The following is a 26,936-nucleotide window of genomic DNA, read 5'->3' as shown; positions in this document are numbered from 1 at the left end:
ACGCACACATGGTAGCACAAACTAGCAGAAACAGAGCTGGAAACAGAGCTCACTTACCCCAGTTCCAGCCTCTCCGGGTTGTCCTGGGTTTCCGGCCTCACCTTGTTCACCCTGTGGTTAGACAAATGTCAGTGTCTGGTCAGATAAACCTTCACCCTCACACATGGAGAGCTTGCAAATTCAGATGCAGCATTTGAAAAAAAATCAAACCAAAATTGTTCTTACGCTTAATGATGTTATCAATATCAACAAAAGACAGACATGTACCTTAACTAGGTCTATAACTCTCGTTGATATAAAGGGGGTTAAAAGTTACTGTGCCCCCTTAAAGAGTTTGGTAGCCCTTCATTTTTCATAGTCCGGAGTCATTTAACTGCCGTGGTACAGCATTAAGCATTTATAGTGCAGCCGTCTGCCAAATGGCAGTAAAATGGACGAATCTTGTTGGAAGCGTTGTAAAATAGACATTAATAGTGTCAAGGCACTAACTCAGACAAAAAGCCTGGGCATGTAAGATGAATAGGCTGCAGGTGGTAACAAAGGGGGCAGCTGGATGGTCTGGAGTGGGCTGGCAGTATTTCAGTCCTAATGCCCGCATCACGTTAGGCAGGCAGAACACCCTGGGGTGCCAAGTTGTGACTCTTACCTTCTCACCGACGGATCCCATGGGGCCCACACCACCTGGGGGGCCTTGTGGACCCTGCAGGAGGAAAGACAGAAAGAGATGAGTCATCGTCCATCACCTCAGGAAAGGACACTTGATGATATCCAGGCATTGCAATGTAACACAGGTGAGGAAAAGCCACTAATGATGTAGTTAACAGTGAACAGGTCCTTTTTAAAATATGCAGGTTATATCATAATGCATAAACACATTGTTATCTATTAGTCGTACGTACATCAGCGCCGCTAGGACCCTGAGGACCTCTGGGGCCAGGGGGACCGGGAGGGCCCTGCAGAGAAGAAACACAGTGTTGTTAAGGTGCATTAAACTATTCAAAGAGTGCTTACAAGAAGCAGATGTGTCTCTTACCATGGGGCCAACATCACCGTTCTCTCCCTTCTCACCAGGAGGTCCAGGAAGCCCCTGAGGAAAACAAAAATGAATGAACAATTTTATTATCAAAAAAAGAGAAATAATTATGTTACAAGCTCAAGGTGCTGTCGCATGAATAAGCAATGCTGTTCTTAATTATTTAAATTTGTTTGTGCTGTTAAATGCATTCACAACAGCTGTTCTGGCTTGATATTTAATTTTTGAATTTGATTCGACTGCTGGAATACATTGTAGTGGAGCACTGAAATATTAAAAGTATCTGTGGGCCAGAACATGCATAAATGAATCATTTGAATCCATGTTTTAAATTGCAGACCGGTCCTCCTCTCTGTTCAATGATACATGCAATGGATATGCTGAGCAAGGTCAAGAACAAAGTTCCTAACATTGGAACCAGACACCTTAAAAAAAGCAGTCAATCTTGTATAGAGAACTAATAGAATCAGAAGCAGTGCAATTCAGTGATGACAGAATGAGTCATTTCAATTCTTATCTATAGCTAATATAGCTATTTTTTTTCAAACAGCTCTTTGAATGAGGTACGAGAGGACAAGTGTGCCTTACCATGTCTAATTTAGCTTTCTGAAATAGCTGTTGGTAGTGAAGAACTCAACGATGTATCACACATCTCAACACAACGGGGGTTTAAGCTTCCTTATAAATACTCAGGCCAAGGGGAGATGATTTTATGCTACAGTTCTGTCCCTGGCTCCGCTAACATGGAAGACATGTCTCCTCTCCTATTTGCTTTCCCTTTTGTAGTCAGTGACAGTTTCAAAGGTGCGGACATAGATCCCGCTCCCTCATGCATGGTAAATGAGCAGCATGGTCAAGACCTCATATGTGCGTTTGATCCCTGACATTTCTGCCGGTAATTGCCGTGATTAAATTGCTTCGCCTTCTCTGTGTGTCTCTTCTTGATTCAGAGGCAGTTTGTCATCAGTGCGAGGTTGCGAGGGAGGAGATCAAACAATGCATTCCTCTGCATGTGCTTACACCATAAGCTGACTCTCTGCTGGTTGTTTGTGTATGTGTGCATTGCCCTACATCTAAGCTTGTGTGTGTTCATGCAGCCTACTTGTGTGTATTTTCCATGGGTGCTAAAAAGTGTGTGTGTGGCTGCATGCTGATTCCTGCCGTGCTGAGAAACCTCATCTGTGTAAAGGTCTCCTCTAGTCTTAGATCATTAGCGGTGCTACTAATTATGCAGCATGGTAAATGTGCTCGGTGAGGAGCTGACTATCGGAGCAGGTCAGTCCACGCAATTAATGGAATCGCGATGGGAAGTGAATTACTCCCAATTAAAAGTCCATTGAATACAATCCTGCAGAGATAGGATAGTACCTTGGAACGATGAGCAGTAGTCTATGTAATTTCATCAAGACAACGACCCCAATCTCTGCAGTAAACTCTTAACGTGTTTAGCTTAAGGAGTTGATTACTAATAAAACAGATAATTACTAACAAATAGGCTAATACGGAGGGGAAGGACCTATCTCGTTAGATTATTATCACGCTGATACAAAACATCATTAAGCCCAATTGTAGTGTAGATTGGTTTGTTTTTTATATCTTTTTTACTCAAATATGAATATTTTCAGTCTGGCTTCAACTATGTCCTTGAATGATAGAGAGTCTACTTTACCTCAAAACTATGAATAACATAAAATGTTGCATTATTAAAAAGCAAAATGTAGCACAGATGATAATGCCTTTTGCTAAAGTGGTGATGGAGGAAGGATGTTGCCAGCGAATGAAGGTGAGAGGTGTAATCATTGCAGGTCAAAGCTCGGTCACCACACAATACACACCTCAAATCCAATTATGGTATAGTGCAGAGGCATCTGTGTGGGTGAGTGAGTTTGTGTGTCTGTCTTTGTTTGTACTGTAGCAAGGTGTGGGATGGATGTCATCCGGTGTCGTAGCCCCACACAGCTTAGACAGGTAATTGAGTGATCCGGATTCTTAGGGATGTCATCACTAGACACTGCTACTGCTACTACAGGTAGAGTGAGTGAGTGAGTGAGTGAGTGAGTGAGTGAGTAATTGAAAATATATTTCAATTTGATATATTGCAGACTTCTTCGATTTAATAAAATATAAGATAAGAGGATAAATATACAGTGTGTGGTTTAGCCTACTCAGTACAGTACTGTAGGTCTAAAAGTAAATAATAAAAAGAGGAATTCTTAATTATTATATCAGTCTGTATTAAACTCATTTATTTTTCTTCTTCCCACCCCTTGTGCATACTGAATCAACATTTCCTTCCCTAGCTACAGGTGAGTATGGTATTGCAAAGCAGTTAATTGGATGGCTCTAAAAACTCTCTTATGCCTTCAGAAAATGTTACTTAAGAGTCCAAAATACACTGCCACAGCAATGCAGTGGCATGTCCTATTTCACATGTCATGTGTCGAGTATTACAGTCATTACCAAAGACTGGGTCGGAACCCACAGTTGGGTCGCAGGAGAATTTATTAGGGTCGCCAAACAAATTTGCTGAATTTCTTCCATAGTCTTTTATTTAACATTTATATCTGCAGTACACTTTTGAGCCACATGAGGGTCAAACTAGGCAGCGCTGATCAAATATGAATCAATATTATGTTATGTTAATGCCTATTTCTTGTCTCAAATGTTTTCAGAATCATCTTGTAGTGCACGGTTTAGCTGTAAAATGAGAAAGTTTGTGACGCTGCCGCCATTGTGAAATCTGGTGAAGGAACACCAAGTTCTGGTTACGTGACCGGAGCACAGCCAATAGGAACGCTCTCTCAATGAAATGATCTGTGATTGGTCAAAGATTTTTTAAAGCCTGAAATCAGAGCCATGAGGAGGTGCAGAAGTCTAATAATCTCTCAGAACACTTGAATTACAATATGCTGAAAGGTTGTTATGGAATTTTTGCCCAGTGATGCAAAACTATGCTGCCTACTGCCACTTTAACTCAGCCTAACTGCATTTATCTTATTTATCAAGCGTATCTCTTCGATGGTTTACCTATTCAAGATAATATAAGGTGATGTGGAAATGGTAGTAAAAATGGTTGGAAACATTCATTTTGCACACTAATTCACTCTTCTCACAATTTATAGATGAGGCCTGTTGTGAATTGGGTCATGATGGTGGGTCATGTTTAAAAAGTGAGTCCCCAGAAAAAAGGTTTGGGAAACACTGACCTATGGCACAAACCAAATGCATGGCACAGCATGTCAACTGGACCAAACTGAATACAACCCACAATATAAAGCCTATGAAATGAACATGATGTGATGCCATTCATTCAGGATTCTACTGTGTGCCATTTCAGGTGACTCCTCACCTGAGGAGCCAATCTCTCCAGCCATACATGGCTACACAAGATATGGCTTTTTTAATATTATCCTTATGAAGTCAGGGCTGTGGCACATAGAGGACTGGATATTTTTATACCACAATGATGAGTTTAAACCCATCCGATATGACAGCTACAAGACCACAGAAGAAGAAATGCTATCACCAAACAGTCAAGGTACGGTGGCAGTACAATGGAAGCAGGTCTGAGTTACAGGGGTAGGACGTCCTCCATTGTGTACCCCACCACCACTTTTGTGTGTCTTTATATAGAAAATAATTGTGGTGGCTGTTTTCATGCATGTCATAGATCACTGATATGTGTGTAAATATGAAATACAGACTAAATATCTAATCTGATTGTCTCATTTTGCCTTGTTTCATGTTTCATCAGAAACAAATGGCATTACCAAACCTCGTTGGCTTTAGAACTTTAACTATGTTGTGTAGAGTAACTAAAGTAACAAAACACCTGACCATGGCACGAAAAGTTTTGTGAATTTTTTTTTGCAGTGTGCAGAGCAGCACAGAGCTGAGCCTGGAGGGACGAGGTTGTGAAGGTAGGATTGGCCTTTGTTCTGGCTTCCATTTGTCTTTCATGTTTGCACATATACAGCGCTGCCTCACTTTACGTATGTCTTAACCCTGTAATGCTTATCTCAGACTGTTAAAATTGCTACAGTAAAGTCATTATATTCAGGTCTTAATGTACCCGCACCATTACAAAAACAAATGCAACTATCACTGCTACTGCAAAAGAAATGCAACATTTGTAATTAAGCTTGCTGTGTAAAATGCAGACTTGCAATACTGAGAGTTATCCTAGACAGCTGTCTGTATGGCACAAACTGGATTACTGTAAAATGACAGCACCATATGGCTCATTGTGTAGGATCACTGCAAACGATTAATGTGTACATGTGTGAGTGATACTAACCTGCAGACCGATGGGACCAGGAGGTCCAGGGAAACCTCTGGAACCTTCATCTCCCTTCTGTCCAAACATACCCTGTTGACCTCTGGGACCAGGCTCTCCATCAGCTCCCTGAGAAAACACACATACACACACATTTTCACTGTGATCTTTCCTCTCAGGTTTAACATTTAATACATGTTCATGTGTTGTTTAAGAATATGTTTATTCCTACAACAAGCATTGTTGGCAAAGATGGTGGTGCATACAATGTGATGCTCATTCAAATACTATTAAAATATGTATGTTTCGTTTAATGAAGTGACACAGAAGAGACTCCAATTAAAGGCAGGAAGCTTTTTGACTTGATGATTTTAAACACATAGTGTCTGGTACTGAGTCTTTATCGGGAAAAATCCTCTAGGTCATTGAAAATGAAGTGTTTTAGGGGTCTTTCTGTTTGGTTTGCGATGCTGTTGACATCACACATTCACACAGTATCATCAGTTTTTTAGGACAGTTGTACTTACAGCAGGACCTGGGGCACCTATGGGACCTTGGAGACCAGCTGGGCCAGGAGGACCCTGAACACAAACAAGAACAAATTTACACAAATATATACGTATTGTGATTTGTAAATAAAATAACATTCATGGTTATTGTGATAATGATGTTAGTGTGTGTTTCTGTGAGTAGGAATCCCTGAAGGAAATATGTAGCATCACCAACTCCTTAATTACTGTGAAAAAATGTGTGTGCAAGTAAGGATTGAATGGACTTTGACTCCCATAACGCACCTGTTCTCCCTTGTCGGCTTTGCTTCCTTTCTGACCGGGCTCTCCAACCTCTCCCTGGGAAAGAGAAACACACACACACACACATTACAGTCAACCATCTCAGCTCAGCTTCACTTCTTCTCTCAATATCAACAGCTTATGAAAAGATCATTGAAAACCATTAGCTTAACACAAACATCATTATCTGCACTTATACTGTAACTGTTTATGATGCACAAATATGGATTGTTGCATTGTAAACCTCTGTAGGAACATATGATTGGCAGCTCAATAGAATAGAAGATGGTAACCCTAAGGGGCATAATGATTGTGGGAGATGAAACAAGCAACAGTATTTCACTTTTACATCTCCTCTCATTGCGCTTGCTGGCGCTTTTGGTTATGAAGATGGATAGGCAACAATGAGGGAAAGGGAGATGCAGATGGTCTGAGTGTGAACATGGGGATGAAGATTGATTTGCAATCTGGTTCAGTCCCAAAACATCCATCCCAGTTTGGGAATGGAAAAGGAGTTGTAACTGGGCCAACAGGATGGGATGGGTGAGTGTGGTTGGCTGACCTTGTCACCATCCTCTCCAGGTGGACCCTGAGGTCCAGCAGGCCCGGGCAGACCAACAGGACCCTGGACACCATCACGACCAGCAGGACCTTGAGGCCCTTTCTCACCCTAGAGGAGCAAAGACATTTGTTTTAATTCTATTTAGAAAACTAAAAACAGCACAACTGAAGGTCAAAGGAAGAAAAGAAACTACGGTATTTAGGTAACAGAAAGATGTTGTGTAGCCAAGAAATAAATACTTACGGGGGCTCCCTTCTCTCCAGCAGGACCTGGGGGACCTTGAGGGCCAGGTCTACCAGACAGGCCAATTGGACCAGCTGAACCAGCAGGACCTCTTTCACCAGGAGAACCCTGTGAGTGTGAGAAGGAGAGAGAGATGATGGGTGAAAAATAAAACACAGAAGAGAAGGACACGTATTTCATAGCTTTGTTAGCCTGAACCTAAATATAACCTGAGTAGGTTGAACAATAACCATTGCCATTAAGACTTCTATAAAGCAAAACCCAACGGAGTGCCACTGCTAATGGATCAACACGCATATACACACCTACACACACAAACCCCTTAAGAGGAAAACTGAGAAAACAGCAGGAGCAACACGCAGTAACAGGTGGCTTTTAAGTTCTAATAAAGCAGCGCTGCTCCTTGAAAGCAGCCAGCATTATCTGCTGTCGGGGAGCTGACGTCTTGGTGGCTCTCTAAGCTTTGAGCAGCTCACTCCTGCTGCCGAAATGCTTTTCTGAATGAAAGAGGCTGCTGCTGTGTATCAGTACTCAGAAAGAGGAACTCACCTAAATTCATAAAACATGATGGTGAAAGACACTCCACATTATTTATTTTTTTATCTTTGCTGCACTGAATTAACGCAATGTGTCTTTATACATGTACACATTTGTACATTTATATAAAAATAATAAAATAATATATCTTTTTTATTTTCTTTGCAAATATTCAAAATTGCTTGAGTTTATTAAATCAATTATCCTAATAAATTGATTTTCCTCATGCTGTAATGCGATGTGATGTCTGTCATTTATAGCAGGGTGAATCACACTGCTGTCCCTAAAACAGTTTAGGCCCTACAGTACAGTATCTTACACCCGGTGCAAAGCTAGTTTCTGAGCGACGCAGTTTGGGCATTTTCACGCCCAGAGCCCACTATGTGTAAGTATATAATGTACTTGCGCCCAATTGTCAGCAATTGCATTATTGACCAACAAAAACCTGGTCTGAAGTGGAGTGCAGTATTTTCCTGCTATTTAAAGAGCGCATTATTCAGATACTAAGATTCGTCCACATAGGCGGGTTCACAACTGAAATTTTGAGCGTCAAACACTTATTTTCCTAATGGTTTGTTACGCAGAATCATCTGAGAAGCCTTCATTGGAAACTGTTTGGAAAAGGGCAGGCATTTTCAAAAAATACTTGGCAGGTGATTGGATGAGCCATCTGTCGATCAAACTCGTGCTGAAGCCAGTTAGGAGAGCAAAAACATCTTTTCCATCGAGAATAGCCTTCAGTGCCGTTCTTTGCTCTTCCTTTAATGATGAAATACTCTCCAGTTGTGATATAACTGATGCTATTGCAGCACCTACGCTAAACTCTTCAGGAGCCGCCATTGTTTTGAACAAACAGTCACCTCTCTGTGTCGTTGCGTCATACACACATATAAACCAAACCCATAGCTCCTCGCAGGATGCTGATTGGTCTGTGGTCCGGCTTGCCGGATACAAACGCGTTACTTGAAGCCTGTCAAGATGGATCTTTGCATGATCTGTGATCAATACATCAATTTGTGGTGGAAATGTTTTAATTTATGTTGAACACAAAATCCTCCGTCACACACTCAGAGGCTTTCTCCACACGTTTTTTTTCAAAAAACAGTGCTCGGCTGCAAGCCTGTGCGAAATGCAGCTCCCGAATTCAGCAACCCCGTCAATGGACAGCGACAAATAGTAAAGGGAGTGCCATCCTAATCAGTAAACAGAATATGAAACTAGTTGGAAGCTTCATTCATAATGTTGACATTCCAATTCTAAATCAACATCTGTCTATTCATTCTGTTTAAAGCCGGTATTTCTGCACAGTTGCAGATAAAGATCAGGCTACACTAATATTATCAGTATTATACTATTTGTAGAATTAGATTCCAGTGGTGGCTGCGTAGGATTGTTTCCAACTCGAGTGATCCAAGCATTTCCAATAACTCCAGAGCGCTGTAAAGTCCAAAGTCAATATTTACTGAAAAAAGATAGATGTAATAATTTCCAAAATTCACAACATGTTTTTATGTAACGAAATATATACATATTTGTTGCCGTTTCGCATTTCAAAAACGTCATTTTCACTGCAGAAAAACGCTCGTTTCTCCAATTTTGCTGAATCCCAAATTGAAATAGCAATACGCCAGATGCATCTGGCTTTTAAAGAGAATGGGAGATGACACTCTGAACAACACATGTTAATGTTCAACATAAAAAACAACCCTCAAAACTCAATACTAGTGGAACCATATGTTTTCTACTCGACATTGTGAAGTAAGTAACACTTCAATCTATCTATCACTTATGTCTGTCTGACATTTCTTTTTTTATAACCTTCATTATCATCTGTGAAAAAACGATGAAAACAATTGTTGCTGGTAAACATTGTCTGTGCTCACTCATGGAGGAAAGTTAAGGAGGCAAGGAACAGGATGTCTCAATAATCCCACATGTAGAACACTGACATATTCAGACGCAATCTAAAATGTTTCTATGGTTAAGTGTTTGTACATATAAATGTATGTATATTAATGCACAAATAGGTTACTTTAATGTGTGGCCTTGAGTAGGAAGTTACGAATGTATTCATTTCGCTGTGCTGTAATTAGTGTGGCGGAGTCACATTGCTGCTAGATAAACATGTTCAATCAACATGTTTATGCTTACGCAAGCGCTGAACACTTGACAGTCAAGTATCTCCTGAGCAGAACATTTCATTCGAGAGAAAAAGAAGTGGCACAAAACCCACAATGTTTGCCATGCGCATAATCACATTATGTGGAAACCTGACTTTATACTGGAATCAATAACATAACATTTGCAATTTCCACAATGTATGTTAAATGTCTAGAGATAATGACAAGGGTACGTTAGATGATTTAATCTGTTTTTCCTCCTCAAAATGTCTCGTTTTTTTAGCAGCTGGTATTTGTGATTGTATTGATTTAATGTAAATACATAAGTGAATGCAAATTGTGACAGCGGCAGCACATCACGTCATGCAAACTTTAGAGTACCACCGAGTTTTGTGAAGAAACTCTAAAGTCTCTGTGACAATCTGAGAAGACTGAACACAGCAGTCGTAAAGTGCCAGGATGCAACCTTTGGGACTGATGAGGCATGTGTAGGAGCGATGCCTGCAATGACTAGACACTGTGACTCACCATATGGATGCTCTCCTTGTTGTGTGTGTGTGTGTTTGTTTGTTTGTTTGTTTGTGTCTGTTTCTGTGTGCCAGGAGGCAATGGAGCAAACAGTCTTGATACCCCGGCTTCGCTAGCGCATGATCGCTCCTATGACAAATCGCTGTGTGCAGTGGGACGGGATGAAATTTGGTGACGCTTTCATTGGAAAATAAATAAATAAAACCCCGATTACGTGACCATGATGGTTTAATGAGTATATATGTATTATACATGTACTTAGTTCACTCGGTGCAACTGAATTAATTTACTATATTTGATTTTCTCTCATGTCTGCCTTTAATGTCACTGTGGCTGCAGTTCTTATTCACCTGCAGCACTTCTAATACCTGCTGTATTTGAGAAAACCTACAATAGGCTGTCCATTATCTGTAGCTACAGTCGCGATGTCTTTGAGCAATGTACTTGTAGCTGCTGCAGTGGATTTACATAGGACATCACTGGAACGTGTGTGTGTGTCTATAAATTCATGAATGTGCAGCACTGCCCAGCTGAAAAACAGCATACTGCTCATCAAATGTTATCGGGGGTGATACAAGTTAAAACAAATAAATAAAGAGATGCAACTGTCTCTCATAAGTTTGCCTAAAATGTCCTGCCTCCATGGTGGTGATGTCAAAAAGGAAAGCAAGATGGCCTAGCAGTTAGACGAGAGATATGAAGCCACTTTTAAAGCTTTTCCTGTCCAAATGATGTAAACTGCCCTCTGGAGCTTGGCATATGCAGGCTTCACTAAAACATGAAATATACTGTACAAGCCTTCACGCTAAGCAATAACACAAATCAAATAGAACATATCCAACACAGAGAGGAAAGAAAGGTACTACAGTATACTTACAACAGGACCAGATGGACCTTGGGGCCCCTCTCCTCCCTTCAGACCTGATGGGCCCTGAGGAAAAGCAGAGAAATCACAAATCACTGGATTGTCACTTCAGCCAGACACCACTAGAAATGTGCGTTGAGTACATTTAACCTCAGAGCACGACTCCAAGAAATATCATTTCTATTAACATTTTCCTCCTGACAGACCATCAGCATGAATTCAAGAGCAAAAATACAGTATGTGTTAAAAAAAAATCCAACACCCATAACACGTAAATCAGTACTTTATGGCACGTCTAAAAAAGATATCACTCCCTTATGGATATTGTAGCTAGAGAGTGGTGGGATTTTTTGCATGTATATGGATACATAAGTCATGACTGCATGTGTGCATTTGGGTGTAGATCATTTCTTTATCTCATTCTGCAGATGCAAGATTGGGAGTTTTGTTTTGCACATGCAGGGGTGTGTATATATATGTTGTATGCATGGGTTTGTCAATGCCCAAAATGTGTGTGTAGCTCCCTAGTGGGCCACAAAAGAGCACATAGCAGCCTGGGTAATGAGTCTCTGTTGGCTCTGGCTGGGTGCTGGAGTAAATTACAATGGCAGAAAACAATCAGCGGTGCTGCTGGCCTGCAGAGTCTGACTGACCTTGAGGATGCAGGCAGCACAACACTTCCTATCCCCACAGCATATCCACTCCTAGCTACCACGGTCTAATTGCTAACATTTCCCACTTAATAATTTATTAAGTAAATAATGCATACAGAGACAAACAAATAACTTTGCTGCCCCCCAAAAAATGTTGGCACAGAAATATGAAAAAAAACCAATTCAGGTCCTTGAGTTACACCAGGGAAAGATTTTGCTAACCAACAATTCCCTACTTCTATAATAGAGGCCCATGATGCATTGCGGTGAATAAAACAGTGGTGTCAGTGGCGGTGGAGCGATGCAGAGGCACGCCTGTTCATTTGTAAGACGTCGCCTTGGATTTCCTCTGCACCGGATTGATTGCAAGGAGTGAATTCCAGGGCTGGTGTCTCTAATGAAGTGAATGGCTCTAGATGGATGCTGGTTCATTTGTTATGTAGCAATGTTCTGTCACTTTCTACTAGCAAACACATGTAAAGAGAAGCTATGATGAATGGGTGCAGGTGGAGAGCAGCTCTTACCGTGGCGCCAGGTAGACCTCTTTCTCCAGGGAAGCCTCGAAGGCCGGGGGGACCGTCTTTACCAGAGGATCCCTGAGGTCCATAGTCTCCCTATACACACAATCACACATGTTTGTGTTAGAATTAGTATACCTCAGTGTTCTTGCTTTATTCAATGTTCATTCTAAATAAAGCAAAAGAAAAACTGTTGATTGCTGAGCAACAGAGAGGAGGACCAAAATATCAGCCCCACAAAGCCAGACTACATCTCACATAGACAGTTTTCACTACAAGATCTTGAAAACATCTTTCAAGGACCAACTAAGTCTGACCAGATATGACCAAACTACAGGAAGTGTGCAGATGATGAGAGACTTGTCTCTTAATGGAAGACACCCCAGGTGAATATCACCATGAAACTTCCCCAGTTGATTACTTACATTAAGACAATTATTTTTTGTATAACAAATTTCTGAAATGTTCTGTTTAAAAATGCATATGAGGCATTAACTAATTAAATATGTGCTAATTTGCTTTTAATTTTTTTTTGACATATCAGATTCAAAGGTTTTTCGGGAGGGAATTTTGGAAACCTTTTTATTAAGCCATAAAAAAAAAAAATTTGCCATGTTTTTAGGAATTAAATGTTCTATAAACAGGCTATGACTGATATATGACCAAACCCCTCTGTAAAAACCTTCTGAATATAGACAGGAATGAAATTGGAAAGTTTGGTGTATGTAAGTGAAGAGGAGATTTCTGCCTCAGAGTCTGAGAAAAACCTAATTTTGAGAAAACGGCCTTTGGAGATATGGATTGTAAAATTCCATACATATTGTGAGACACTACAGGTGAACATGGTAAACGATTACAACACAATAATGTATTGTATTACATGTTTTCTTTAATATTATGTTTAAATATGCAAATGAGGCTTTATCTAATGCTACATTTTGATGAATTTAGGAGAAATCTACAGATGCAAATAAACAAAGTGTATTGAAATAAACACCTAAACACTTTCCACTAGTCTGAAAGAAGACGTGTAATGGAAGCAAAATAGCCCAGAATCTCAAAATTGATCAGTTGATGAAAAACAATGTTTTGCTTGTGGTGTCAAACTAGGGTTTGGAATGATGTAAAAAATGAAGCATGATGCTGCATGTCCTATTGCTCACCTCCAATTTATTGAGAAACTGATTTTGGTTATGCTCTGCGAGGAATCTGACAGCGTTTCTATGACAGCTGTTGTGCTTTTCCAGTTAGACAAGCAGAGATGCAAAGATGAATAACAGCCCAACAAGTGGTGGATTCATCCAATCAGGTGTAAGAAGGGTGTCTGAGTGAAGGAGAGAACTGTCATCTGTTGTGCTGCCTATCTGACATGACTCCAACCGGGCCTTGCCAGACAATGAGCCAAAATTGTAGGCAATGCCAGACTATCAAGGTAAAATAAAGATTTTAAGATCAAAATGCTAGCCTGGTTCATCAGGCAGGTTGGTCCACATGACAATCAGCTCTATACCCATTTTATACAGGAAACTGGTGTATGATGAGCTTTACTGAACAACGTTTGACCCTTTTATATGAGACTGCTGTCACAGATGAATCACTCGTCACCATTTACAGAGACTATAGACTGCAATAATTAAAATACACAGAATTACTTTACATATAAATGTACAAAATTAATGTAAGTTTCAGTTGAGCCTCTCTCCTCATATAACGTCACTCTTAAAAGGGTCTTGAGTCTTCAGTCATTGCTGTAGCAGCAGTGAGACCTTGTAGTGAAACAAAACAGTCTCAGATTCAGTCTTTGTAACCACAAATTGAGAGCTTGTAACGTTTGTGTTTTAGATGACATTAGATGACCTTATTTTTTTTATTTAAACTTGAGCTATCCAAATGCACAACGTTTTATGTAACTTCATTGCTTGTGAAGTGTTGAATTGGTGTTTTCATGGTGTCGCATCGGTTTGGAGATGCAAAGCACATGCAGCTAAATCTTGTATTTGAGAACTGCTCTGCACTCAGACACAAACTTGTAAATCAGAACTTAAGACATGGGCCTCCTACTTAAAGGAACATCCTCCTCCTCCTCAGCCCTCTGGTGAAATGTGCACATGCAGGTTTGTTTCTGCATATATGTTTTAAAATAAAGTGCTAAACTAGTACACATCTTGCAGCTGAGCGAGAGAGAGCTATGCAAAGTGAAAATAGTTTGAAAAGTATATGACAAGCAAACATAGTATATACTAATGGCTTTGTACATCTCACCAGCTACTTGTTTTGTAGCTGACATCCATCTTAATGGCCCATTAGCCATTTAGTTTCAAGTATGTATGTTTTCTGTGGATTCATTAAGTGTCACCACACAGTCAATAGTAATTCTCACCCAATGCGGTAATGCTTTCACATAATCAGCCACAACATGAAACACAAAAGATTTCAGTCTTCTAAACTGTAATTTAGAGACAAAGCTCAAATCAAAAGTTCAACGGTGTGACTCCAAACACCAAATACATGTAGAGAGAGATCTTTTTTGACAGAGTGCTTACTAAGAGGAAGGACAATAAAAATATGCAAGCAAAAGTGGGTTCAGCTTCTGAACTGTTTGTAACTGTTCCCTCACCCTCACTTCAGACACTCAACTAACTTTTAGAGTTAGTGCCAATAATTACAAGGCAATCTCATCTACTTACTTGTTGATTTCTTTTAAACCACATCTCTAAAACAAGGACATTTGACTCCAGAGAAAGTTATTTTCTGTCTTTGTTTGCTTTCCTTTTGTTTTGGCAGGCTGACTTTATCTGCAAACAGGGAGGCACAGAAGAGTGGGCTTGAGAGGTATAAGAGGATTTGGGCTCTGCTGCCAGGACCTCCACAAAGTGTCCCTGGCATAATGATGCACAGGCCTGAGCGGAGCGGGGAGAAAAGAGGGGCTGTGAGTGGCGGAGGGCTTGGAGTTAGCCCACGAACTTGATTAAACTGTCTGCTTGCTGAAGGCAGGAAGAGAATGAAAGCAGAAGACATGGGGTTGTTTGAGGGAGGGGATGGGGAGCAGGGGATGCTGAGTGGTCCTGGGAGTCAGGGCTTTGGTTTGGAGCTGCACATACTTCTACAAAATGGCTACTGTCTGCTCCTAATGGGCACTCAATTGCTGGTCAGGGAGGGAATGCAGTCCCAAATCTCAGCTACTGTACCTTCAGCAGTCACTTTCCAGAGTCTCGTATAGCACAGAGAGAAATGGTGAGACGTTGGTGTTTCTGGGTGAATTTATTATTGCTATAGATTTATTTCTGCTTTCTCCCAATTCTATTTAAGCCAGTAGTTTATTGAGCTGCGCATGCCCTCCAGAAACCCAATTGATTGTGAATCCAGCTGGCTCAATCTGCAAAATCAAATCATGTACGATAATTGCAACTGCATAAGTTCAATTTGCAGCCCACCTCTATGCTGTTGATCTCTCTATCAACCTCCCTGGCTTCCTCTCTTCAGTATAACTAACACAAATCTGACACAGCCAGGAAGAAAATGTGAGCCAGGTCTTTTCAGAGGAGCAATGAGGCCATTTCTAGCATGTTATGCTACAATAGAATACTTCTCATCCCTTCAGTACAGTATAGTGGACACATACCTTCGCTCCCTCCTTGCCAGCAGCACCTGGAAGACCCTGCTCTCCGGGTGGACCGGGGGGTCCAGGGTGGCCTCTCTCACCAACGGGACCAGTCTCTCCAGTTGGTCCCTAAGATGCCATCACACAGTTGGCTGTTATTTTCAGTTCAACATAACTATGATACAATATGGCATGTGATAGGGTTATTAAAGTCCTATTTCATTGATAATTTACACCAAAGCTCAGATCTTATGAGTCAGTGGGTGTCCAAAATATAAATAAATTAATTATATATTTCCAAAATGAGAGCTGTTATGAACTGATCTAAGATCGATCTACAACATTTAAGGGTTCAAAAATATCCACACGCACAATTATCTTGTAGTTGTCTACAGTATTCATTTTTCTAATGAGATACTAATCATTGAGGATGGTAATAATACATGTCTCTTACCTGGGGCCCGACAACACCTCCTGGGCCTGGTGGACCAGTTTTTCCTTGGAAACCCTGAAAAAAAACACATTACAAAGTCTTATTTTTACGGTTTATAATAACAATGAAAACACACAGCTTATCTAATACAACCCAAGTAAAGAAACCACAGGGATTCCACTTGAATTTGTTTCAGCTGATAAGCAGGGATTTAGGTTTTCGCTTGGTATTACCTTGATGTAGGAACAATGGGCTTCCAGGTTATATTCACAGTCAAGGATAGATTACAATGCTGGCCAGTAAATAACTTAAGGGAAATGTAGTCTTTTGATACACTGTAAATATTGATCTCTTCATTAAGTAGATATTAAGATTACATGATAAGATTTTAAAGCTTTTAGCCTCTACTGACACTAGAGGCTAAAAACAGAGAGAGGGAGATGACGTGCAACAAAGGTCTCTGGCTGGAATCAAACCAGGCTGTCAAGACGCCCATTCATGAAGTAAAAGCACCCGACTAGAGACAATAGTGCAATATTTTACTCTAATGGACCATTAGCATTCTGGGTCCATTACTATAAACATATGCCTAGCAAAACTGACAGGAGCAATAACTTGTTGACATGTGGATGTTTCCCTCTGATAAGTTGTTCAGGTCCGTGATGGATTTGCTGCATCTGTTTTTGAAAAGTTCATTTCTCTTATCCCTAGTATGGAATATCTTACTTTAGTGATGTACCTTACACAGAAGTACTATAATGCACCTTTCATTTTATATTTTTAATACTAATACCATGCCAGAAATGCTAGATCCATTTATGCGGTATTTATCTCTTCGGTCTTTCATATCACCTTACCACTAGATGAAGTATCGCATGACCTCAGAGTTTGGCCGTTGCTATTAAGATTTACAAAGCAGACGGACAACAGAGGGATGCAAAGCAGACGAAGGGCACTTGACATGTCATTGACAATGACAAGAAGCAGATAACTCTTTATACCAGAGACACATGGATATTTAGATGCTAACAATGAGTCCTGCATGAACACCGTTCTGGTTATTTTAACATGAGAGATTTCTGTTTGGATTCAAAATGTGATGACAATTATGGGGTTGTTTGATGCCGGGTCACCGTCAATCAAATCTGATCAAACCATATCCACATAGCCGCCGAGAAGAAAAGTAGTAGTTTTTTATAGTTATCATAGGCTCTGAATTTTCGTTTTTGATATGATTTATTTTATGTAATGGCCATTCATAGTGCCAAACAAATTTTGACCCAAACTCTGCAGCTCTAATCTAATTTCAGATTCTACTTTAGAGTCATTGGTTCACTTTCTGGTTTGCAAATAGCGAATGTGGTGGTTGAGTTTCAAACAACTCACAATCAATTGCAGGCAGTTGTTTCCATCAAACAAGGTCTGTCAAACTGAGTCTATGCTACCTGCACAGCACCAACAAATAAAGAGCCAAAGCAAATAAGTAGCTGGGGCCTCATGACAGAAACTTCTTATATTTAGGATGACATTTAGGATTTTTGGTGTTACAGAAACATGTTTCCTAACTGCACTTAGGAAAAAAAATGCTTTCATATCTTAGGATAGGAATTTAGCTACTAGAGAACCATCCTAATTTGGGATTTCACAAGTTAGGAATCCTTAGTTAGGATGGCATAGACCCCGTCCTAAATTAATAATAACTGCCAAAAATAGCAGCAGCACTGTTGTGAGGTCTGTATGGCAATGACAATGAAGATGGAGAACAACATGAACACCGAAATATAATGATTGAAAGGCTACTAAAACAGCATGATGGTAAGTTTCTCTGAAAGTTGATGAGTCAAAGACCAGTGAATATTGAGCTTATTTTAGTCTGGTAGCAACACACCTGACTCCCAATGGGATGATAATGTTGCTCTAAATCTGCTGAATATGTAATTAGGCATCTGCTAACTTTCACATCAGCCACAACTTCATAAGCTGATTGTGTTATCATTCCGACAGTGTGTTTTGGAGTTTTTACTGCTCCATAGTTGTCAACAATTGCATACTGATTTATGTCAATCTATATGTAAAAAAAAAAAAAAAAAACTTTTCCTGATAAAGCTATTTAAATTTGCAGTTGCTCAATTTTGCTGTTCCTTGCACAACATCCAAACAACTATGCCATGCATTTTGTTTGTTGCACAAGTTTACATTCACAGTACGTGGTTGATTTGCATTGCGGTATTCCCTATGGATATGCTTAAGCAGATTCAAACAGCAGAACAGGACAAGGCAGAAAGAGAAAGAAGTTCTACATCTCAAGCATCGACTCCAACAGTGCAGCACAAATCAGATGAACTTCTGTCTGCCGGGAGAGTAACAATCCAATCTGCATTGGCTCCAGTTTCCAAGTACTCAATATTCCCCAAATATTAACCCAGTGTGATGCTGAGAAGCCAGCTATCAAGGGAATTAATACAGCAGGAGTGTGAAGATAAACAATAACTGGTATCTTTCACATATATTTAATAATCTAATAGAGACATATCTGCCATGTACATCTGACTTGTTGAATGCTGGTGTACTCCCAGATGTAAACATGTAATGTTTTAAGACTGAATGGCATGAGTGAACCAGTAAAACTCTACTAATGCCAGGGAGTGATTAGCATAAAGCCAACGCAACAAACTCCAAGGGCAGAGTGGCGGGTGCACACTGACTTTGACTTTTCTACTTATTTCCATTTGATCTTGAAACCCTCAGTCATCACACTCCATACATAACCAATTTTCACTGAGGTATTGCAGTTATAAATCCTTTCAATTGCAACTTATTATCCTACAACCAAACAAAGTTTTCAAACCCGAGCTCTTAGAAGGGCGATCCTGGCTGACTTATGACTCCAGGCCTATTGATCACTGCGTTGTGATTTATGGTGATGTATTATTCAACGGAAACCCTCAGGCCAAGCTGTTACAGCATCGGCCCTGATTCAGAGACACTGACTCAAATCTTTATTTGTACTTCCTCAAAATGCAACTTGTGTTGCCGGGAATGGGCGCCTATGAGCATCCTTATCGCCGTGATCTATTCTCATATTAGATGCTTGTGGAGCATGTTCATCAGGGCATAAATCTACAGCCATAAACACCTTAATGAAGACTCTATCGGTGTAGCTTGGATCGCAGCAAAGGCAGGGAAGCACTCATGTGTGGTGTATTACGTTATCTATAGGAAAGAGGCAGGCGGAAAGGGAAGCTTTAATGATGGAGGCGATGATCTGTCAAGCTTTTAGTAGAATTTATTGGCCTCTGAGTCTCGTCAAACCAAGGTGCACTGATGCATACCAAGTACAGAGGAATCGAAGTAGAGAGCAGGGGATTGCAACTAGATGTGATCAAGTCAAACTTTGCTTTGTTTTTGTTTATTGGCAGATAAATCTTATGTCCCATGGGGTACGCCATCTATGCATCAATACATCTTCAGTGCAGATTTAGTACAGCCCTTTCTCATTAGGCTCATGAACCACTGTTCCATTCTGCTGCAACACATTTTATGTCTGCTGGTTTTGTTATACCTCAGTTACAGTATTACTGCTCAATTATTTTAAAGCAGGACACGTTGTTGCCACTGGACGATCTAAGTTCAGCATCCTTCCATTGCATATTTGTAAACTTGACAGAGTAACAAGAAAGAAGTTGCATCAGAAAAAGGATGGTCCCCAGCTAACTGGTGTCCATCGCTATGAGAGAGGAGTCTGAGCCACGTGGATTTACTCAGACAGAATGCAGTGGGTGTAAATAGAGACGAGACAAGCGGATTCAGACAATGTTCACAAGGGCTTTGTCTTGAGAGTTTTGTTTTAAGAGACATGTCCGCCCCTTTGGCATCCCACTGAGATGTTGTATCACTGATTGTAATCTGCTGCACACAAGAGCTACAGAGATAAGATGTGGAGGAGGAAGAGTGGGGGGATTCAATTGAAGTGCAGCTCACTGATTGGGAGGATCAGATCTGTCCTTCAATCGAAAGGCAATTTAAAAGAATGGGAGCTAAACAGCTCTCGTTGGTAACTGAGTACCATCCATTAACACAACCAAAGTAATTTTTGCCGGATTAAAACAAGATTAGACTGAGAGGAGATTCTTGATTAAACACGTCTGAAAAACTGAAAAGTTATCAGGTGTCACAGTCTTGTGTTAGCTCTTGCAGTGGATATATGCCAAATCCATCCAAGTGTGAGATATTATGTTATATTGAGCTTGATGTGAGGTCTTCCGTTTCTACAATCAGCAGGAAGTTATAGGCTTACCGGGGCCACACAGCTGAAAGCTCAAACAGGATATTGCGTCTTTAGGACTCACCGTCTCTCCACGCTGACCAGGGTGTCCGGGCAGCCCGTCCTTTCCAGGTGGTCCCTGTTAGGTAGAAATCAAGATACACACTTAATAGGTAACCGAGAACATTCATCATAATCACATTCACATCTGAAGTGAATAATGGCTCTATGAAATTGGCCCTATCATCGGAATAAAAGTAACATTTTCCAAGCAATTATGTTATTATTGCAGTATTGTGTAAATGCTTTGTAGGCACAATATATAATTATAAACATCATTTTCAGACTGGCAAAGTTGTAGTTAGACTACTGGAACACTGATGAAAAAATAACAGGTTCTGTTGAAAGGAACAACATGACTGGCTGAGGGCGAAGAGCCAGCTATGAATCTAACCTGAATCGATAGGTGGAAATTACCACTTGTCTCCTGCCTGGACTTGGGAGTGAGAGAATGGGTTCTGCTTCAGTAACAGTTAGACTAATGATCCCTGCACAGAATTAGGGATATTGCTATGTGTTACCGCACCCCATGAACTCCTCAAATTGAATCAATTCGGATTTATAATGTTTGCAAACTAGGCTAATTTGCCACCGAGACAGTAGGAAGAGGAAAGTAGACACTGAACATCAGGAATAAGCGGCGAACCACACAGCCGTACTGTTTGTTTTACAGGACATCGAGATGCATAGTGTGCAGGAAGGAGAAATACTTACAGGGGGGCCCTTTGGTCCAGAGAAGCCCACTGGTCCCTGAGGTCCTTGAGGCCCCTGCAGTAGACAAACAAACAGTCAGATTAATGAGAAATGCAGAGGCTTACTGCATTATGCAAAAAGAAAACGTAACAGGATTAAAAGTTGGAAGGATATCATGTGGACATATGACTGTTTCCAGAGCAGCTGGAGAAAGCAAATTAAAGCTATTCAGTGTAAAAAGTTATCTAAAATGATTGCTGTCAGGTGAGTCATTGTTCACCAGATCACTGCAGGGAGCACAATGGAGTGGCAAAATGCTTCAGAAAGCTTTTGGTCACACTTGTGATAATTTAGTGGTCCAACTCGGCTTAATCTTAGAATGTAATGTAATGTTTGAGTGGTGATATACTGTGTGATTAAAATGAGCATTTCTGGGGTGGAATATTTAAAGAAACAGATTCTGAGTGAATAAACTGCTTAGTAAAATAAGGTCCTGTCAAATGCCAAACAGTCATATTGCAGGGAAAAGGTAATAATATTATACTGTATGAGCCAGAGAATAGGGAGGTTTTTTAAAATTAAGTTTATATTCCACTGAAGGCTTTAGCTGAAGCCATATATATATAGATAATTATCATATTATATCCTAACATATCATTTCCCTCACTATACAAAGTTAGGTATGTTGATCAGCTCACAAAACTGGTTGTGACATAAGTTTTGTGACAGCCAATTGGATGTTTGATTCATATTTAATCATATAGTTTATTCACTGTATGTACCCCCCAAAATTGAAGAGCACATTTATTTGATTGGTATATTTAATCATGTAATCATGGATGAGAGGAGCGGAAATATAGCACACTAGTGAAAAAATAGACAATTGAAGAGAGGAAAGTGGGACCCATGTCAGCACACAAACGGTGATAGTCTGCAATGTGAGGAAAAGGAGGTCACTTACACAATGAGGCTGACAGAGATGTCACATATTCACAAGTTGTGTGTCGAAAAAATGTGTTGATGAAGTGAAAATGTGTTTTTGGAAAGTTACTTTACAGTTTATTGTTGAAGTAACATAAAGGTTGGGGATGTAGGGATATTAAATATAATTGACATATAAAATATCCAGTGCAAATTGAGTTAATCTTTTTGCATTCTAATATAAACATGCCTCAAAGCTGACTTGGTAATATAAGTTTATCTTTAAATCATATTTATCCATCAGTTTACGTCTGGATGTTAATGAGTTTTTTGAATTGGTTTTTAGTTAGATGCCTGAAATAAGGTTTGTGGTTAACACAAGCTTAAGAGATTTTAACGTTTTGTTCTACAACATAAAATACATCAATAAATACCCCGCTCCTGAGTTGTGAAGCCTTTAGGTGTCTTAAAAAACAACAAGTGGCTAAATGAGACATTACGTCATCATGCCTGGTATAGTTTGATTATAGCCTAATGTTAACTTTTTACTTCTGGCGATTGCATTTACACTTCAAAAATCATAAAAGTTAATTTATGGAGATTATCTTGCTGAACAAAACATGTAAGTATCATAATGTTTCTTTGCCACAGAGCTTATTTTCTGCATTAATCCAAAACCTAATGGAAAAATCTCACTGGCTTTTTTTCGAGGGGACCAAGGTGATGCTAACTTCTTTGTTGGCCTACAAAAATACGTCTTCCCTGGAGCACTCTATACACTATACACATAAACACTATACAGTTCACAACATTATAGTTTGTCCAGCTGGAATTTCACCACTTTGAATCCGCACTCCACCCACATACTGTAGAATAATGTATTTCTAAAGTCAAAAGCTGCCAATCAACATCTACTTCAACAGTGTTCTGAAACAGTGAAAGCTATTTTGTTGGGAAGTCCTGAAGGCAATTCTTACCAACCCCAGCACTAAACTGCAGCTTCACAGTTGAGTATTACTGTAGTAAAACTAGTGGTCTTAGTGGATGCTTAAACTTTATTAAATGATGCTCATGATTCACACTCCAGTGTGACATTGAAAATATAATGTGACTATTTAATGAGGCAGAATGAGTAAGTTGTGTACTAGCTGTGTAGTTCATGTGGAAAGCAAGACCTTGATCTAACAGAGTGGAGGCTCTGTTTTCATCGTGCTCTGTCAGAGTTGTAATAAAGTCCATTTCTCCCCCTGTAGTGTTGTAGGAAAATGTCAATGCTGCAGCTGCCTTTCTTTTTTCATGCCTTCTTTAGACTTCACTAGATTCCAATCAATGTTTCACATTTTCTTTGTTACACAGCAACTAAAACACCACTGGTAATCTAACAAAATCTAATGAAAGGTATTAAATACGGTGGCACTGCTGGGAGGCTTTTATTGTGAAGCAAATGCAGAGATTGTTAACTTTGCTGCTTAATTTGCCACCTACAACCAACTCATTACTCAATAAAAAATCCTATAAATCTAGATCTGGACAATGTTCTTTTATTTTTTTTAATGGAGCATCAGTTTAAAACACTGTAAATGAGAAATGTACTTTATTGCTACTCTGAGAACCAATGGGAAAGAAAAGGGATTTGTATAAACTGAAATGCTGCTGTCTGTTAGATGAAGGTAGGAACAGGAACATGGTATTAAATGGCAGTATGTGTCCAGTGCGTCGTCTAGGTTGCCCTAACCAGTAAACTTGTTCATTTCTTTTGGGGCAAGGAAGACTTCATTGAACAAAGGAACAGGTTATGTTGATGAAATGGAAGACACAAACACATATTCATAAAAGCTTTACCAGCAAAGAGTCATCGATTGTGAATAACTGGGTTTGAGCAGTTTGACAAGATTTGAAGGTCAATCCTGACTACCTCTTAGATTAAACAATTAGAATCAATTGATATGAAGGCCTTAAACTTTACAATAACTCATACTGGAGGTGGATGACACTGAATGGCCTGAGACAATATCATAGACTTACTCTCTCACCGGGACCGCCTGGTGGGCCGTCGTGTCCTGCTGTGCCCTGCAACACACAACAACAAATCATCATCAGTTAATATTTAGCTATGTTTTTTATGATGGGAACAGTAGCACAAATCTACCATTGTTTTTATTGGTCAAGTTTCATCCCTGCTTGATAGAGTACTATCCAGTAAAAAAAGACTAAAATGGTGATTGGTATAGCTGGTGTACCTTGGCACCGGGTTTTCCTGTTGGACCTCTGGCTCCTCGACCCCCACGAGGACCCTACAGGGAGAGAGGAAAAACTCAAGAGTCAAACAGAACGCCTGGTAATACTGTGTACAAGCTACAGCAGTTTAATTTAATGATGTCAAATGCTAAAACTGTTAGAATAGATACAAGATGATTTTACAGTATTTAATTATAGTAGTTTCATTAATCATGGAAATCATGGAGTGAAAAAGACATACCGTTGGACCTCTCTGTCCTCTTGGACCAGATTTGCCGGCGATGCCCTGTTAGATAACCAAAGGCAAAAACATTTTAGGCACTCCCACATACTTCCTGTTATTCAACATTATTACACAGCTTTGTATAGTACTCGATTCGGATTAGTTAATCGTTCTACGATCTGTTACTATTTTTCAGAGCAGACCGTTGCTATGGGCGCAGTTCTGATGTCGGACTCTGGCGGACCATTTTTGTGGCAAATTATCATTTTCTTAAGTAAGTAGCCGTGTAATAAGCAGGATAATGTACAGCGAGCTCGACAGGGCATCACCCTGAAGGGGTTTATTTCAAAACAATGACCAGCCCACTGCACATTATCCCTTACTTAACCCCCTTCTGACATCTGTCCTACAGAAAAGGGCTCAAATCACTTCTGCAATGCCAAACAGACAATTTGTTTCCTATTCTACATGAGTAGCCTCAGATTCCTTCATTTTAAGAGATAAATTAAACAGTTGCTGAGTTAAATGACATTTGCCTGATGTTTCAGTGCATTGAGATACATCTTACATGCACGAGTCTATCAATGAAATCTTGAAAAAAAAATGAGCTTGACCACTAATGTCTTTGTTAGATATTAGGTAAAAGGAGTACAGAGAGTTGTGTGATTATAGCTACAATATGCACTTCTTGAATGACAACAAAGAATTGGCTAAGTAATATTAACTCCACCGTTTGGCTGACTAAAGCAGCAGAAACAGCCTGCCAACAAATGCAGCAGTATTTCTACAATAGCTTGAAATGTCTCTCTGGCTTTAAGTTGACAAAATTACATTTGAGTGGAAAGAGCATTGAGTGTTTGATTTTGGCAGGTAGCCTCGGTATAAGTGAGATAATGTACTTCAAAGTGTCCATTAAATGATTCTGATATACTCAACAAAGAAAATAGCTCATCTTTGACCACCACTTTATATACATTCATTTGATATGGATACGTTTTCTATCACTCCCTCCATGAATCAACAGTTTTTATTAAGGTGCATTAATATAAGCCTGGAATATTTTGGCTTCATTTTCATAGTTAACTGTTGAAAGTAAAACCTGCACCATGCACTCTTTCTCAGCAATTCTCAAAATTGTGTAAGAGCAACTTGTTTATTTCCAGCCTAGAGACGGGGGAGAGGGGCTCAATGAAAGCACGATTGTCTTCACGTCTTTTGTTCTCTCCCCAACATTGATTTTGCTGCTGTTATTTTTTTGTGCCAAGTCACCATACAGATGCCTTTATAATAGGAATCAATTTTCTTTTGTGCTGGGATATGATGGCGTGGTGATTTTCATACACAAACAGACAAAGTGTGTGTACTCAGTGAGTGAGTGTGTTTCCTTACCCTGGCTCCTTTCTCGCCGTTAGCTCCAGGGAACCCGGGGAAACCGCTCGAGCCCTGTCAACAGGAGAGGGAGGTATCACGGAGGGGAAACAAGAGAGATGCTGGATGGGTCAGGGCACGCATGATAATGAGGGCTCACCCTGTATTTATCTGCACTGTTGTTAGATATCATCTTCACTGACACGCTGTAGTTTCATACGGGTAACACCATGGCCCTCATTTCAAATTCCATGACTTTTGAAATGTAAAACTGATCACTTCCATGACCTGAACACTTTGTTTCTTCCAGATTTGTTAAAAAATTAAACTTCAGTTGGGTTGAACAACACTATTTAATGCAATGAACATTTTTAAATTGTAAAACACATTCTCAATATTCCTGTGAAGTGAAAGTTTTACATAAAAATAACATTTGCTGCCTTCCCAAGAGAGCATATCAAATTCACAAACTCTCCCCACTCCGGTATCTCTATAGTGTTTATCAAGCTGGCAGAGTAGACAAATTTTTCAGGCGAATTCTCTAAACTTATAAGATTATGTGGGGAACACACACGCACATACATACATACATACATACATACACAAAGAGAGGAGGACTTTAAAACAAAAGGCTTAGCACAAGACCTCTGTAAATAACACAAGACAAGGTGACGTGATTTTTTTTCTTTAGTCAGACTCTGTGAACGGGGGATTAAAGAGCAGCTTACCCATTCTGCAGCACCTCGCCACACGTTGCATTGGGGACATTCAATACAAATTCAGTCAATAACAAAACGCGACTTCCTCCAAACTACTGCTCGGTTATGTCTAATAACTCATATCTAATGAGCTATTGTCTCTATAAAATCTTGTCAAACTTTGATTTTACTAATTAATTTAGTTCATCATGTGTCAGACACCCTCTGGCAGTCTGAACCACACAGAAACATCACTAGTTTGTAAATTCAAAATCAAATATTTTTTGCTTTTGCTCCTTATTAAAATACTA

The 26,936-nt window shown here is 39.8% G+C and overlaps 1 protein-coding gene across 7 annotated transcripts in view; it reads right to left on the bottom strand.

Annotated features, from left to right (window-relative positions):
* Positions 1-26,936, bottom strand: part of col11a1a (collagen, type XI, alpha 1a) — a 90,675-nt gene that overhangs the window by 18,443 nt on the left and 45,296 nt on the right. For all 7 annotated transcript variants that reach the window (XM_037757236.1, XM_037757237.1, XM_037757235.1 and 4 more), the window contains 19 exons: positions 25,949-26,002; positions 24,578-24,622; positions 24,339-24,392; positions 24,124-24,168; positions 21,199-21,252; positions 20,510-20,563; positions 16,182-16,235; positions 15,749-15,856; positions 12,133-12,222; positions 10,968-11,021; positions 6,906-7,013; positions 6,663-6,770; positions 6,104-6,157; positions 5,837-5,890; positions 5,331-5,438; positions 1,034-1,087; positions 900-953; positions 647-700; positions 58-111 (listed from right to left, as the gene is read on the bottom strand). In XM_037757236.1, the coding sequence (XP_037613164.1) occupies positions 58-111; positions 647-700; positions 900-953; positions 1,034-1,087; positions 5,331-5,438; positions 5,837-5,890; positions 6,104-6,157; positions 6,663-6,770; positions 6,906-7,013; positions 10,968-11,021; positions 12,133-12,222; positions 15,749-15,856; positions 16,182-16,235; positions 20,510-20,563; positions 21,199-21,252; positions 24,124-24,168; positions 24,339-24,392; positions 24,578-24,622; positions 25,949-26,002 (1,260 nt within the window). The remainder of the gene's footprint in view (positions 1-57; positions 112-646; positions 701-899; positions 954-1,033; positions 1,088-5,330; positions 5,439-5,836; positions 5,891-6,103; positions 6,158-6,662; positions 6,771-6,905; positions 7,014-10,967; positions 11,022-12,132; positions 12,223-15,748; positions 15,857-16,181; positions 16,236-20,509; positions 20,564-21,198; positions 21,253-24,123; positions 24,169-24,338; positions 24,393-24,577; positions 24,623-25,948; positions 26,003-26,936) is intronic.

This window comes from Sebastes umbrosus, chromosome 21 (genome assembly GCF_015220745.1).
Source record: "Sebastes umbrosus isolate fSebUmb1 chromosome 21, fSebUmb1.pri, whole genome shotgun sequence".
Classification (NCBI taxonomy): Eukaryota; Metazoa; Chordata; class Actinopteri; order Perciformes; family Sebastidae; genus Sebastes; species Sebastes umbrosus.
Note: the sequence above shows the minus strand (reverse complement) of the source record. Positions and strands in the feature narration are given on the sequence as shown.